The following is a 15,367-nucleotide window of genomic DNA, read 5'->3' on the forward strand; positions in this document are numbered from 1 at the left end:
AAATGCATCGTACATGCTCCTCTAACCCTCCCTTCCCCAGTTGCACTGCCCCAGACTCTGAGTGAGCAACAAACGAACCTTTCTCACGCGAAGCCACTGAGACTCAGGCATTACCTGTTCCTGCAGCACAGCCAACCTGGCCTACCTAATGTACCCCTTAGGCCGTATAAGCACTGTATTTTTACCTGCGACTAGAATATCATTATTAGAAAAGGTTTCCTTAAATCCATGAAATGAGTTAGAACTCTTCCATTGAATCCACAGTTTCTTGGACATTATATTACAGTTTGCTTCAGATTCTAAAGAAAGATCCTTATAAGGGAAGATCTGCTTTGATTTTTTTTCTTTGTAGCATCTATTCAATGCTGACCAGGACATTAGTCCAGAGGCCACTGGGATGACGAAAAAGGAAGAGTTCTTCCTCTTGAGGGCCTCCAGTTCAAAGAAACACAAGGAATACTTTGAACTGCTAAAAAAGTGAGAACTATCTAGAAAAAATCAAAACCAAATCAGCCATGTATCAAGTACGCATTTGTCAATACCATGAAAGGGAACGCAAGAAACACAAAATAAGGGTCCTTGCATCGTTTCCTAGAAGCCTCATGAAAAGAGAAAAATGACATGTACAAGATACTCTAACGTGGCTTTTTGCAAGGTCAACAGTATCAAACATCAGCCTTCACAAGATGAAAATTTCCGTGAGTATGAAGACTGGCACACAGAACACCACTTCTAGGTCCCTTCTGGAGTGACTCCTTGAATTAAATAAGCACCAGTCCTATACATCGCATGTGCAGGGATCTCTGGGAGCTTGGGTTCTTGGGCTGGCCTAGGTCCTATGAGCAGGTGCATCCATCTGGAACTTGGAGCAAGGCTGCGAGTGACATGTGGCCACAGTCTCACAGGGGATCAGCCCTTTGATTATTTATGGGTAGTCCCGCCAGGCCCTACTACCATAGGTGCTGAAAGGAAGGCAGTGTTACTGTTGGGATTGGGGCCAGAATGGAATGCACTTGGCTGGGAGTTCCTATTGGCTGCTGGTGTTGGTGGCACCCAACCCTGGCTTCCTGGCACACAAGGAGTCTGGCTGCCATCTCCTGCGCTCTGATAAATCTGTCTCTACCAGAGTGGGATCTGTTGTCAGCAGTGAAGACCCTGGCCAACACAGAAGGAGCACAATCGTGGGAAAGAGATTTCTAAAGAGTTACATGAAAGCCAGAAATGCCAGTCCTTCCTCGCAGCAGGCAATCAACAAATTCTTCTGTAGCTGTATTATACAGCTTGCCAGAGATATTTATCACTGCCCATGCCTCAGTTTCCCCCACTTGACTGTAATCTCACGAGGGCAGAGTTAATCTCATATTCATATCTGTATCCTCAAAGCCTATCACATTTGTAATTCGCCCTCAAAAATGATTGAATACATAGATTCATCCTCTTGGCTCCCCATACCTCTGATGTTTCCTGTAGAAGAGAAAATGCTTGAACTAAATAGATCCTAGAACTGAACTTAAATGTTTCATGTAGGCATTAAGGCAGGAGGGGCCTCCCGAATTCCATGGAGGTCACAGAATCAGGGAATTCTCATTTCAGACGAAAATACAGAGAGACCTGTTGCTCTGACTCCACTTGGTAACAGTGATGCCCAAACAGCGGGTCCTGGAGGAGTTTCCTTTTCCCAGGTGAATTGATGGCACCCTTGCCATTCCATCTTTAAATGTATTTTCTTCTTCCTCATAACCTTGACGCCAGTCTCTCTACATCCACGTGCTTCAGAAAGCACAGCTGGGAGAAAGTGCTGCTACAATTCTGGGTCCTCCTCGCGGATCAGACTCAGTTCCCTCGTCCACTCCAATCCCTCACCCCTCAAGAGCCAACTCGTCTTGGGCCAAAGGACCACATGTTGACCAAAACAGAGTTCTGGGGCCATGGAAGCGACATCATCAAAGAGCAAGAACTCTGTTCATGAAGGCTTTGGAACGGTTTTCTAGGCATGCGGAAGCAGTGAGTGAATGCTGATGCAGCAGAAACTGGTGCTCGCCATTGCTAAGAGCATCCAGTTCAGCAGACTGGACCCTTCCATCTCCGGCTAACACCTGTGCAAAATGCTGCAGCCCTGGCAGAAAAGAACTTGGCAGCAAAAGCTCTCCTCATACTTTTTTTGGCCTGGAGATTAAGTAACTGTGAGTCTATCTAAGGAAGTAACTCAAAACTTAAATTATGCACAAAGATAATTAATTCTTATAATAGTAGAAAAGTAAAATTATGTAATTGTCCAGCAAACATAGAAACTTTGAAAGCCATGATACAGGCATTAAATTTATATTCACGATACATTTTGAAACAAGGGGAAATGCTTATATAAACACATGAACCTGAAAAAGTTGAAAACAAATTGCAGGTACCATATATAGAGTGAACAAAACTGGTTTAAAAATTCATAGAAAACAACTAGAATGAAATATATTAAAATGTGAAGCAGTCATCTTCAGGTACTGAAATTGTTTCTTTTTACTTCTCATTTCAAAACTAATTTGAAGTAGCTCACAAAAAATAAATGCAATGGCATAAATTAAGTAGGCAAGAAAACAGAACAAGGATAGAAACATAAAATAAAGCCAGGGAAAGAACTTATCCACAGGAGGCATGGCTTCAATGCCCATATTTACAAACAGCAAAGTTACCTCTGAGGGTCCTAGAAGTTAAAGCAAGGCCAGACATGCGATCACTAGTAAAATTCACAGCACTCAATGCATAAAGTATAAACGATTTCCCACAATAAATGCAGCTGTTTTTCTCCTGATACTAAGGCCCAGGAAAATTTTCTCCAATGTGTCCTAGAAGAGGAAAAATCTGTGTTTAATAGATAATGTTCTTAAAACATCTCTACCAATCTTTCTTGACTATTGCTCGATACTGTCTACTAACCTAATACCAAAGCATAATTCAATTTGAAGAATTTTGAGAGTCAAATTGCCTAGCTTTCTGCTTTTCTGGCTTGATCTGAGTGAACAGATGGGCCGAAGGATATTTCTTCTTCTTTTTCTCCTCCCCTCTTCCCTTCTCCTCCCTCTCCTCCTCCTCATATTTTCTTACTACCTTTATAGACATTCTATACCTTTCATAAATGCACTTGCATAACTGTACAATTTTGACATTTTTTCCCCTGACCATAGGAATGATTTAATTAAAACGAAATCTCTATGCATGCAGGCCACAGCATCTCCCCCTCGTTTATGGCTACAGGCAGCTGTTCTGGATGCTACACTTTGTTACTAGGAGCCCAGAACCCTGGATCATCCGTGCATTCGTAGTCTTTGTTTGGAGACATTCAAATCTGACACACTCACGAAGTGGTCTGATTTATGTTCATATAACCGTGTCTGTTTTAAGGACTTTGTTTCTTTGTGACAGAGTCTCACTCCGTCACCCAGGCTGGAGTGCTGTGGCACGATCTCGGCTCACTGCAACCTCCACCTCCCGGGTTCAAGTGGTTTTCCTTCCTCAGCCTTCTAAGGGACTGAGCTGGGTCTACAGCCATGTGGCACCACACCCAGCTAATGTTTGTACTTTTAGTAGAGATGGGGTTTTATCATGTTGGCCAGGCTGGTCTCGAATTCCTGACTTTGTGATCCACCCTCCTTGGCCTCCCAAAAGGCTGGGATTATAGGCGTGTGCCTCCAAGCCTGGCCTAAGGACTCCTTTTTGTAGACTTGGGCTAGTTATTTCAGATTTCTATGCCTCAATTTTTGCCTCTGTGAAATGGAGATGCTGCCACTCAAAGGATGGTGGTGAGGCTTCCGTGAGTGAATGAAAGTACATTTAGAAGCCTTCCCTGCTCTTCTGGCTTGATCTGCTTCTGCCATCTGAAGCCACAGAGACAGGCATATACTTCTTTAAAATGACAGGCATCTCTGGAGTTGAAAGAAGACATCCCTTTTCCAAGTCAAATGCATGGAGTTTCTTCAATATTTCTTGCTATGATAAGGGGTCTAGGTTTCTCATTTACTGAATGAGTTAAAATTTTCAATTTCTCCCCTTTAGCATAAGAAGTAGACCAACGTAGCACAGTTCTCTGCATTTGATATCATTCGTCCATTGCCAATGCAATATGGTAATAATGATTTTTGTCCCATAAATTATAATTGTGTAAACTGATCCAGCTGAGATAGTGGCCCTATTTTCTGTTCAGCTTTCACTTACATATCTGGAAACCACACCTGGACCACACCCTGGGTCCAGCCCTCCCGCCATGGGGCACTTGACCCTTGCTCCAGACCTTCCCACTCCTCGGAGGATAGATGGAAGGGAAGCACGATTTCCAGGCCCTTCAGAGCTAATTCTGAGGCTCACCCACAGCAATGGGGAGGAAGCCTTCTCGAATCCCCATCAATGGCAGGTAGGCTGGGCAGGCAGTCATTTGTCTGTCACAAAGTCCAGGTCTGTATTAGTCTGTTCTCATGCTGCCCATAGAGACCTACCCAAGACTGGGTAATTTATAAAGGGAAAGAGGTTTAATGGACTCACAGTTCCGCATGGCTAGGAAGCCTCACAGCCATGGCAGAAGGCAAAAAAAGAAGCAAAGGCACATCTTACACGGCAGACAAGAGAGCTTGTGCAGGGGAATTCCCACTTATAACAGGTCTCATTCACTCCATGAGAACAATATGGGGGAAACCACGCCCATGATTCAATTATTTCCACCTGGTACAACCCTTGACATGTGGGGATTATTACAATTCAAGGTGAAATTTGGGTGGGACATGGGCAAACCATATCCAGGCCTATCCGTGAGTGGAGCAGAAACAGACCAGGGCTGAAAGGTGGAGAGAAATGAAGCAGGTTCTGGTGAGGTCAATAAAGCCCCTGGGTCAGCCTCACCTAGAATCAGCACCACCCTGGACTCCACGTCTCTTAAGACAACTTTAAGTTTCACGTAACATAGAGTTCTGGTGGTGCAGAGTCAAGATAATGCACGAGGATATTCCACATCCATAATGATAAAACTACGATTATTCACGGGTGCTCCTGGCTTTTCAGACTTCAGCCTCCATAAGATACAGTGTCAAGATACCCCACAGAGCTCGCGCCTTCCGTGCTGGTGTGGTTTCTCGTTTTTCTTCTCTGGCAGCTTCATGAGTGCCAGCTCTTATTAAGCTTATTTTCATACAAAACCTGGGATCTTTTTACACGTGTTCCTCTTAAACTCCCCTCTCTCGCACCTCCCAAGGCGGCGGGTGTGACCTAAGTTCAGCATGTTGCAATATTCCCTTTGTCTCCCATGTTAGATTGTCCTCATCTCAGGGGAGCTTTTGGTCACAATTCTGCCACGTAGTCCTTACCACGCCACTCCTTCTATGTAGCTGCTCTTCCGAGGTTTGCATGAGGGACCCCAACTGTTTGCACAGCCAGCCTCTGATAGAAATTTCCACCTGGGAAGGGCTGGGGAAAGAGTCCTGGGATCTCCTTGGAACATGCTCAAGGTTGACACCATGCCATCTGCTACCATCTAAGCTGCTGTGAATCCACCAAAGCATAGCGCCAACTAGGTACACATTCCCACCTTGTGGACAACAGTGCTGGGGTGAGCGCTAGTCCCAGGAAGCACTGAATGCAGACCTCTTTACTAGCTTGTAACATTACTAAATCTCTATCTTCATTCCACATTCCATGCAGCAGCAAAACAAAGCTCTGTAGATACTGCCCTCTTCCCACCTCACCCAGTGATTTCAGGGATCATTTCTAAGTCTTGAGAGCTTCAGAGTGACCACAACAGCCATGAGGGCTTTGGGACTGATACAAATGGCATCGGGTCTCCTGTGGTCAGTCCACACAGAGTATGGGCTATACCTCCCTGGTCTTGACCACAAAGCCTCCTGGGCCAGCTGGGCTTCCTCAGCCATGTCTGCACAGCCCTGGCTGCCAGGAAAAGATTCTGCTGCTAGAGCCATGCTCAGGCATGCTGCCTGGTCACCTCATACAAACATTCCTTCTGCTTCCTCTCCGGGAGATTTGGGATAGAGTGTCTTCATTTGCGGATCTACAAATATATCCATGAAGTCAATCTAGTATCTTTTTAATTTATCATTGGAGTGACGTGGCACAGAGCAGCTCAAAAGCCCGCCAGCATCTAAGCAACCCTCCAAATTATCCTGCCCTTTCCCCCAGTAAAAAAAAAAAAAAAATTACTGAGTGAAGGAAGAAGAGAGAGGCTGAGAAACCACAGGCCTGGGAAGAGCAGTTCTTCCAAATCTTTTCTCTATTGCTGGATACCAGCTTTTGAAATCAAAAGTCAGGAATTCGTCCTTTCTGCTTTTATTCCACTGGAGACAGGGTCTCACTCTGTCACTCAGGCTAGAGTGTATTATGTGATCACAGCTCACTGCAACCTCCACCATCCAGGCTCAAAAAATCCTCCCACCTTAGCCTCCAGAGTAGCCGGGACCATAGGCACACACCACTATACCTGGCTTTTTTTTTTTTTTTTTTTTTTTTTTTTTTTTTTTTTTTTTTTTTTGGTAGAGATGGAGTCTTGCTTTGTTGCCCAGGCTGGTCTTGAACTCCTGGACTCCTCAAGTGATCCTCCCACCTGGGCCTCCCAAAGAGCTGGGATTACAGATATGAGCCACTGTGCTCGGCCTTGACTTTTCTGTCTCATGCCCTCTGCTGTACCAAGAGGCAGTGGCTACCAGGTGTTCATCTGCACAGGAGAGGAGAGGCCAGGGCAGCAGGGAACATGAGCGGCTGGGCAATGTCCACTTCTGTTTTGATATCAAAATACTTTAATGCCACAATATCCCGAGGGATGCCAAACACCCTCTGGAGTCTCGGCAAGCTACTTTGTCACTGAAGCATCCTCCCATCTACCAACACAGCTTTCCTGACCAAAACACAAACAAACAAACAACAACAATGAAATCTGACAGACAACTCCTTAGTGAATCTGTAGAGGGAGATTCCCGTAAACATAAACATTTACTGTCACTGTCTGAAAAGAGGAACTTAATGTCACTGAAAGTTAAACGCTTTTTTGGAACCTCTTGTCTTTTCAAATGTACATCTGAATCTCCCTTTATTTATACACTTCACTTACATCCTGAGGGAGGAGAAGTGGCTATTTGGATTCTCTTTCAAATGCATGTTTTTTTCATCTTTATAACTGTTGGCTGGTCTGTTTGAAAATTATGTGCTTCAATTGCTTTCCAGATGCATGCACAGCTTTGTTTACTTTTAAGTTCAAGAGTCTTCCTTCTCTATCAGTTCTTAATTTCTGGAGGGGGTACACCTGGGGTGACTCCTGAAACCAATGTTTAAGGGAAGCACCTGGCCTCTGACTGTTGTATGCACCCCTTAATTCTTGCTACAGCAGGTTTTTTTTTTTTTTAATAAATGACAAAGCCACCTAAAAAGTTCTGAGTCTTTGGCCCCACGTCACAACAAATCCATGCTGGTTTCCTCTTCCTTTTGTGAGAGGCCCCACCGTATCATTTCCACAATTCATTCAATCTTGCTATCTGGTATCAAATATCAAAATCAATAATGCATATGTTCACAGCATCAGGCATCCTCCTTCTGCAAACAGGAAGAATCTGTGTCTCCATTCCCTGTGCTTCTTCCTCACTCTTTACAATGTCCCAGAGACCACCAATGTGTCACCTACTCTCTCAGTCCTGGAAGACCAGAGGCCATGCCTTAGTCTTCCCTGTCCAGGACCCTACACGTTAGTGACATGGATGGATGAATAGATCATGAAGACGGTCCACTGGGCATGTCTGCAAGTTCTTTAAGAAGCTTGAACCAGGAAGATGGGGGAGAAGGAAAACAAAGCAAAAAAGAAGCTTGACCTAGGAGATAACCAAACCATTCCACAACATCAGAGAGTCTTCAACCTCCTAGGAGATAACCAAACCATTCCACACCATCAGAGAGTCTTCAACCTCCTAGGAGATAACCAAACCATCCCACACCATCAGAGACTCTTCAACATCCTAGGAGATAACCAAACCATTCCACACCATCAGAGAGTCTTCAACCTCCTAGGAGACAACCAAACCATTCCACACCATCAGAGACTCTTCAACCTCCTAGGAGATAACCACACCATCCCACACCATCAGAGATGCTTCAACCTCCTAGGAGATAACCAAACCATTCCACACCATCAGTCTCTTCAACCTCCCTGGTGGTCTTGGAAGCAAATCTCTATTTTAATCCCTTTCAGGTGTTATTTCTGAATGCTGCTGGAAAAATTAAGGCTATGAAAACTAAATAACATGATGTCCATTTATTCATTTGCTCAACAAATATCAAGGGTCAACAGTATACCAGGCTCTGAGCTAAGAACTAAAATGGTCTTAAGACCTCTCTGCACCCAACCCCTAGCAAGCATGGCACCACGTATCTATCTTGCCTGACAAACAGCTTGGTTTTTAGTTATTCCATATAATTATGAGAAGTCAGCAGAATGGCCAAGGGTGTGGGCTGTGCCATCAGAATTAAGACTCTGCCTGCCTTTTATGTTGCTGTGACTTGGAGAAGTTACTTAACGTCTTTGAACTTGAACATCTGGTCTAGTACATATCTACCCCAATGAGTTTATCTGCAAATTCACAAAAATTATCTTCAGCAGTCACTCCACACAGTGCCAACCATACCGCAATTACTCAAAAAATTAGCTGGTATTATTGACCAAAGTATTTCCTGCAGCACTCTGAATTACTGGAAAAGACAGCATCGAACCATTGCACTGTCAGGTAAATGTTCTCTAGCAATATTTCACATTTTTGTAAGCACAGTTAAAAATTGTACTGAGGCCCTGCAATGTCCAAAGCACTAAGCTAAAAATACTGGAGAGAAATCAGAGATAGAAAAATACTGTGTTTTTGTTTTTGTTTTGCTCCTAGAGGAAATTAAAATTTAGGAGAGGAGACAGAGAATAGTTTTAGAATGGCAAGCTTGAGAAAGGCAGAAAGATACTCACGAAAGATACTCACATCCAAATCCCTGAAATCTGGAACTGCTCGTTACCTTACTTGGAAATTTTAAAAGGGGACGTGACTAAATCAAGATGAGAGATTATGTAGATTACCTGGGTGGCCCTGAAATGCAATGACAAGCATTCTCCTAAGACAGAGGCACTGGGAGGTTTTCTACAGACACACAGAAGAGAAGGTAGCCTGAGGAGAGGCAGGCAGAGACCTGAAGCCACTGCTTTGATGGAGGAGTGAGGCAGACCCAAGTCAAGGACCGCAGCCGCCGCCGGAAGCTGGGAGAGGCAAGGAAGGGCCCCCCAGCGCCTCATGCAGACGCCTCGATTTCAGCCCAGGGAGGCTGACTTTGGACTTCCGACTTCCAGAACTGCAGGGAATGCGCTTCTGTTAAGTCACATGTTTGTGGCAACTTGTTACAGCAGCCACTGGGAGTGTATACATACTTGGTGTCGAAGTTAAAATCCATCCTGTCATCCCTCTACCTTTAAAGAATGACGAACCCGTCAACATGGCCTATGAAACCGTGACTATGGGATCTGTCATCCACCTGGAGAATTTGGGGAATGAAAGAGGGTGCTGACCTCTGCCCACCCCCAGCTCTACCCAGCACATTCTCTCCTCTCCCTTCACGCAGTCCCAAAATCTGCAGGGCTCTCTCCCCAACCTTCCTGGCCACACTGGCCACGTGAGTCCCCAGTGTCCATTCTCCCAGGCTCTCTGCACACTTCCACCCAGCCCACCCAGTAACGCCAGCCCACCCTTCAGACAAGGGAAGTCTTCCCAGCTGCTCTCAGTCAACTGCCAAAGTATATGCATCCAGAGACACTGGCTCCATCCTCCAAAGTACAGGCCACAGTGCTAAGTTTGCGTTTTTTCTCTGTAATTCAAATGTTTCTCAATCTCTCCTATACACGGCAAGTTCTCTGGGAATGGTAACTATAAAACCTGGGTTTTTCCTCACTACTGCACTCCCTGTGCCCAGCAAGGTATCGCTGGTGCTCAGAAGGCAGTTACTGTTATGAAATAGTCAAGGAGAGGCAACAAAGAAAGAGAGGACTGAGGAATATGCAGCTGCTCAGGTCTGAGCTTACAGTTTACAGCAATGGAGCAAGGTGTGAGGCACTTTGACATCTAAGCTCTGTGTTCACTGAAGGCACGTGGCCTTTGATATTTGTTGAATGAATACACAGATGGATGGAACGATGAATGGATGAATGAAATGATAGATGAATAGATGGAAGGATGGGTAGATAGAAGGATGGATGAGGGATCAATTAATAGATGGAGGAACAGATGGATGGGGGATGGGTGGATGGATGGACTGGTAGATGGATGGGTGGATAATGGATGGATGGATGAATGGATGGATTGATGGATGGATGCATGGATGGACAGGTAGGTGGATGGACAGATGGATGCATGGATGGATGGACAGACTCATAGATAGATGGGTGGATGATGAATGATGGATAATGGATGGGTGGGTGGATGGATGGATGGATGGATGGATGGATGGATGGATGGATAGATGGATGGATGGACTGGTGGATGGATGGGTGGATGACGGATGGATGGATTGACTGGTAGGTGAATGGGTGGATGATGGATGGATGGATGGGTGGATGATGGATGAATAGATGGACTGGTAAATGGAAAGGTAGATGGAATGATGGGTAAATGCATAGGTGGACAGATAGACAATGCCTGGATTAACAGAAATATTGATAGATAAATTCAAAATATTGGGTAACATAGCTTTTATAAGATATTTTTTGAATTTTTTGTCGTTTATTCATTTTTTCTTGGCTGTTAGAACTAAGTTAAACAGATCCTCAAACTCTATGCATGAATTTTTAATAAAATCATATTTTAACTCTTTAATTCAGACAAAACAAAACTTAGTGGGCTCTTCATTCTTCAGACTTTTAATTTGACAAAATTTGAATAGAAGCAAAAAGTCACTCTCTCTCTCTCCTCTCCTTCCCCAGTAACTGGTTCCCTCCTGATATTCTTTCTTCTCCCAAAAAGTCCTTGACCCCTAAAGAAGTTATCACTGTACTTTGAAGCTCTTTTTGGTTTGCAGTTTCCTCAGATAAAGGGTGGTGTTCTCCTATCCAGAAGCTTCACTCTGACCCAGTTAACACCCCAGTGTCATCAAATTGTGTCAAATGGAATTTCATGATGCAGATATGATTTATAAGCTCAGGGACAGTTCAGTTCATTTCCCAATGTATTCATATCACCTCTCCTCTAAGATTCTCTGATCACCTGAAAGTTCTCACCCAGCTGGAAATCAAGTATGGATTATATTTAACAGGATTCTAATTGGAAGTAAACAGACACACACAGACACAGACACACACACACACACAATGCAAAGTCCCTAATTTGTCTGGGGCTGATCGAAAAAGAATATGATCAAGTATTAAACATCCGCTGCAGCATATTATTAGAGGTCAGAAGCTCTGCATATGGAAGCATCTTCAGGAAGGCGATCTAAGAAACCCACTGCCCGGGCCACTGGCTGCACTTAGCTGGAAGCAGGCAGAGCATGTGCCCAGCACCACCCTAGAAACGGGGACCAGGACACTGCCACAGTCTGCTCGCAATGTCACAGGTCTCCCAGCATCTGCTTATTTCTTACTAGCATGTGCAAGGAAACATAACTGGGAGGGATGCACCCAGCCGAGGGTTGTAACGAGCAACCTAAATGCAGCAACCCTCTTGACTTTGTATTTAAAAATCACCTTGCTCTCTGCCCATCTCCTCACTAATTTTTCTTCTCAGCCCACCCTCATACACCTGCTCCTCCCACAAAGTTCACAGTAACGCATCAAAACTCATCTGCAGGCTGGCACCATTGCCAACTACATCAAGCTACCGGCAAAGCTAGACCTTAAACATTAAAGGCCATTCTCCAGGAAAGTTAGGGGCCACAGGACAAGGCCACTGGGGAACTCTGTGTGTCATGCCTTACTTCCTAGGTCTGAGGGGCATAGAAGTACAAGCAATAACATTTTATTTTTATTTGTTTTTTAAAATTATCCATAAGAGGGTGGGTTTGTTCTATGACTAATCATTTTCTGCTCGTAAAATGTAAACATGTAAGGTTCAAGCATATGAACCTGGTATTCAAATGTGCATTTTGTTTTGTTCAAAAATTCCTATTTGAAAGACAATACAGCAAAATGATAACATATGGAAACAGATACTTAATACTTGATAATATTCTTTTTCAATCAGCTCAAATGAGGGACTTTGAGTGTGTGTGTGTGTGTATGTATGTGTGTGTGTGTTTACTTCCCATTAAAATCCTTTTAAATATAGTCTATACTTGATTTCAAACTGGGTTAGAACTTTCAAGTGATTCAAAGACTATTAGAGGGAGGTGACATGGATACTTTCGGAAAAGAACGGCCCTGGCCCTGAATTTATAAATCATATCTGCATCATAAAATTCCATTTTATACAATTTGATAATAGGGGTGTTAAGTTTTTCTCATTCTTTGACATAGCGTGACTAACCCCTGAGTCATCTACCATGGGCTCAGTACTCTGCTAATTGCTGTACGAAGTCTCCGCACAAAACCGATTCACTTTTGAACTGTCTGGCTGAGTTCTAAGTTCAACACACAAACAGTATCACATGCTAGGCTCATCGTATCATTTCACGTGCTAATTTTTGACCACCTAGTCAAGAGGCTCCCACATCACAGAGTACCTCATTTAAGGACATGTTCAGAGTTCCTAGTTGGAAAAGTTCACAGGCGTCAGGGGAAATACAATTCTCTCCAACACGGCTCAGTCTAATAAAGAAACGTAACAGACCTATGTACATAAGTGAGAAAACACAATGGTTAGATCTTATTTCCAAAGCTATGCTGTACCTTTCTTAATAAAACCTTATTTTATTAGGCTATTGCAGCATAAACACAAGAAGTCTATCCCTATTATGACACCAGGTGACAACCAGCAGGAACTAAATGCCTGGCTGCTGTCGCTGTGGATTTGGCTTTTTTAACCTCACATCTGCCTAAGTTAGATTCACTGAATTCAGCAACATTTTCTTTGGTTTCCTGTGCACATTATAAATCCAGAAAGCTCTGATCCCAGGGATTGTTCTAACTCATAATTAGAAGACATGAGCCCATTTCAACCACACTTCAAAGAGAGCAAAGCAGAGCGAACGTAAATTCCTCTTTCTAAATCGAACCAGCATAGACACCCGGCAAGTGAACTGTCTTCATCTATTATCAGACCCAAAGCAACATAACCTCAGTGATTCTGGAAGAACTCAAAGAACACACAATTCATGTCATTAAAAGACTTTGTGCATGATAATTGGCTTTGAAGTTTCTGAAAGAGATCTCATCTCAAAAATCTTTGCAGAAAAATATGGGTACGGGGCTCTTGCAGCGCATATTAGAGACTGCGGAGATGCTTCGCTTTCCTCCCAGCATGTTCCTCTGCAGGAAAGGGGCGCGGGGTGGGGGAACCACACACAAACAGCCCAGGGCAATCATGAGAAAGAATCTCCTGCACAAATCACACAAATTCTCTTCAAGGAAGAATGACTGCCCAGAGCTTCCAAACTTGCTCTTTCCATGACAGACAGGGATGCTGGCAGAAGGGAAGAGAAAGCTTTGAGGAATTCCTGCCTTTACACATGGCTTCAAGTCAGAGACTCGCTGGGATAACTCGGGTCACAAGTTGCAGCTGAAACTCCGCAGCGGGGCCGCTGCTCCCAGCACCCTACGGAAGGGTGAGCGCCAGACCCTGGGCCAAAACCTTCACAGCAGCTGACCTGGAGAAACCCAGGCCCCTTCTTCAGAGCCCCCCCCGGGCTATACTTTTGGCAGCCTGTAATACACTAAGCAGTATTCCCATACAACAGGAGCGCTCCAAAATTATTTCCAAGTAGGTCAGTGCCAGCAGGGAAAGTCAATCCCAAATTCCAGAAATCTTCCTGGTGATCCCGATCCCTTCCCCTGACAGCAGGCTCAGCCCTCCAGAGGCCACCTTTCCTTTCAAGGGTCCCCGGGTCCCCTCCCTGTGCAGAAAAGGCTTTCAGGAAACAACCTTCCGTTCCTTTGGGCTCCTGGGCAATCTCCCCTACTGCCTCCCTCCCAAGGGCTTCAGGACACGCACCTTCCGCCAAGGGGCGGCGGAGGAGCTTGGCTGCTGCACGCGCACAGGTTCACACGCGCGCGCGCACACGCACACACACACACCCTTGCTCCCGGCCGCCCCCATCCTCCACACACTCCCACACACTCACTCCAGGCGAAGTTAGTCCCCCAGCCCCGGTGGCCGCGGCGTCCTCACCTTTGGAGAACAGGGCGGCCAGGCTGATGAGCACAGGCGACCAGTGGTGCCACAGCGTCCCCATCTCAGACGGGCACATCCTGAGACCCGGAGCGCAGATCCTCCGCTGCCCGGCACCGTCCAGGCGAAGAAGAGACCGTCTCAGTCCCTAGAGGCTGGGAGCGGGGCCGGCGGCCAGGGAGCGCCCGGCTAGGGGCCAGAGCATCCCGGGCGCCCTGCGCCCTCCTTCCGCCAGTCCATGGCTGGGCCGAGAGGCGACGACCGTGCACGGGCTCCTGAGTTGCTCTCCGGAGTCCACCACGAGCGCAGGCAAACCCCACCTCCCTCCTTCGCCCCCAGCAGGATTTTTTTTAATCCACAAGGGGTAATTCCTTTCCTCTTCACCCAAGCGAAGAGTGGCCCGGGAGGCCCAGGCAGAGGTGCCTCCAGCGCAGGGCTCCAGCGGCTCCGGGGCTGGCTAGCGGGCGGCGCCGGGGTGGCGGGGCTGCGGCGCCCAAGGCTCGGGCAGAGGCGGCGCGGAACCCCCCGGGCGGGTGGCCGGGCGCGCGGGGCGGCCCGGGGCGCCCTGGCACGCAGCCCCCATCCCGGGCCGGCCGCTGCGCCTCCGGGCTCGGGCGCGCGCGCGCTCCGGCACCCAAAGTTTGGCGGGTGCAGCTGCTCCCCGGCCGCCGCCTCGGCCCGCCAGGCCCCGGGCCCGGCTGGGGCTCGCGGGGCTCTACGCTCGCCGAGCGCACAGCCGGCTCCGGAGACGCGGGGCTCCCCCCTGCGCCCGGGGGAGGCGGGCCAGAGGTGCGCGGAGGAGGGCCCGCCTGCGAGGGGACGCTGCCGAGCGCCGCCGCTGCCGCCTGCCAGCCTGCGCGGGGGCTCCGCGCCGCAGGGACCTCATCCAGAACGCAGGCGATTGCCACCCTGCCCGGAGCGGGCTCGGGCTTTCGCCTTAAAGATTTGTCTGTTTTTAAAAAGCCCCACCCTTTCGGAGTGACAGCTGTGAGCCCCAATCCGCAGAGTACATCCCACCTCCCTGGCCGCCCCACGCCCAACCTCCCCCCACC

General features: G+C 46.7%; 1 protein-coding gene across 1 annotated transcript in view; it reads right to left on the reverse strand.

Moving 5' to 3' along the window:
- TMEM132D (transmembrane protein 132D) overlaps nucleotides 1-15,049 on the reverse strand; it is an 844,637-nt gene extending 829,588 nt beyond the window's left edge. The window contains exon 1 of the mRNA XM_032244203.1: nucleotides 14,316-15,049. Within this exon, the coding sequence (XP_032100094.1) occupies nucleotides 14,316-14,394 (79 nt within the window). The 5' untranslated portion in view covers nucleotides 14,395-15,049. The remainder of the gene's footprint in view (nucleotides 1-14,315) is intronic.
- Nucleotides 15,050-15,367: the final 318 nt, after the last annotated feature.

This window comes from Sapajus apella, unplaced genomic scaffold (assembly GCF_009761245.1).
Source record: "Sapajus apella isolate SASKATOON/1434 unplaced genomic scaffold, GSC_monkey_1.0 scaffold2, whole genome shotgun sequence".
NCBI classification, from domain to species: domain Eukaryota; kingdom Metazoa; phylum Chordata; class Mammalia; order Primates; family Cebidae; genus Sapajus; species Sapajus apella.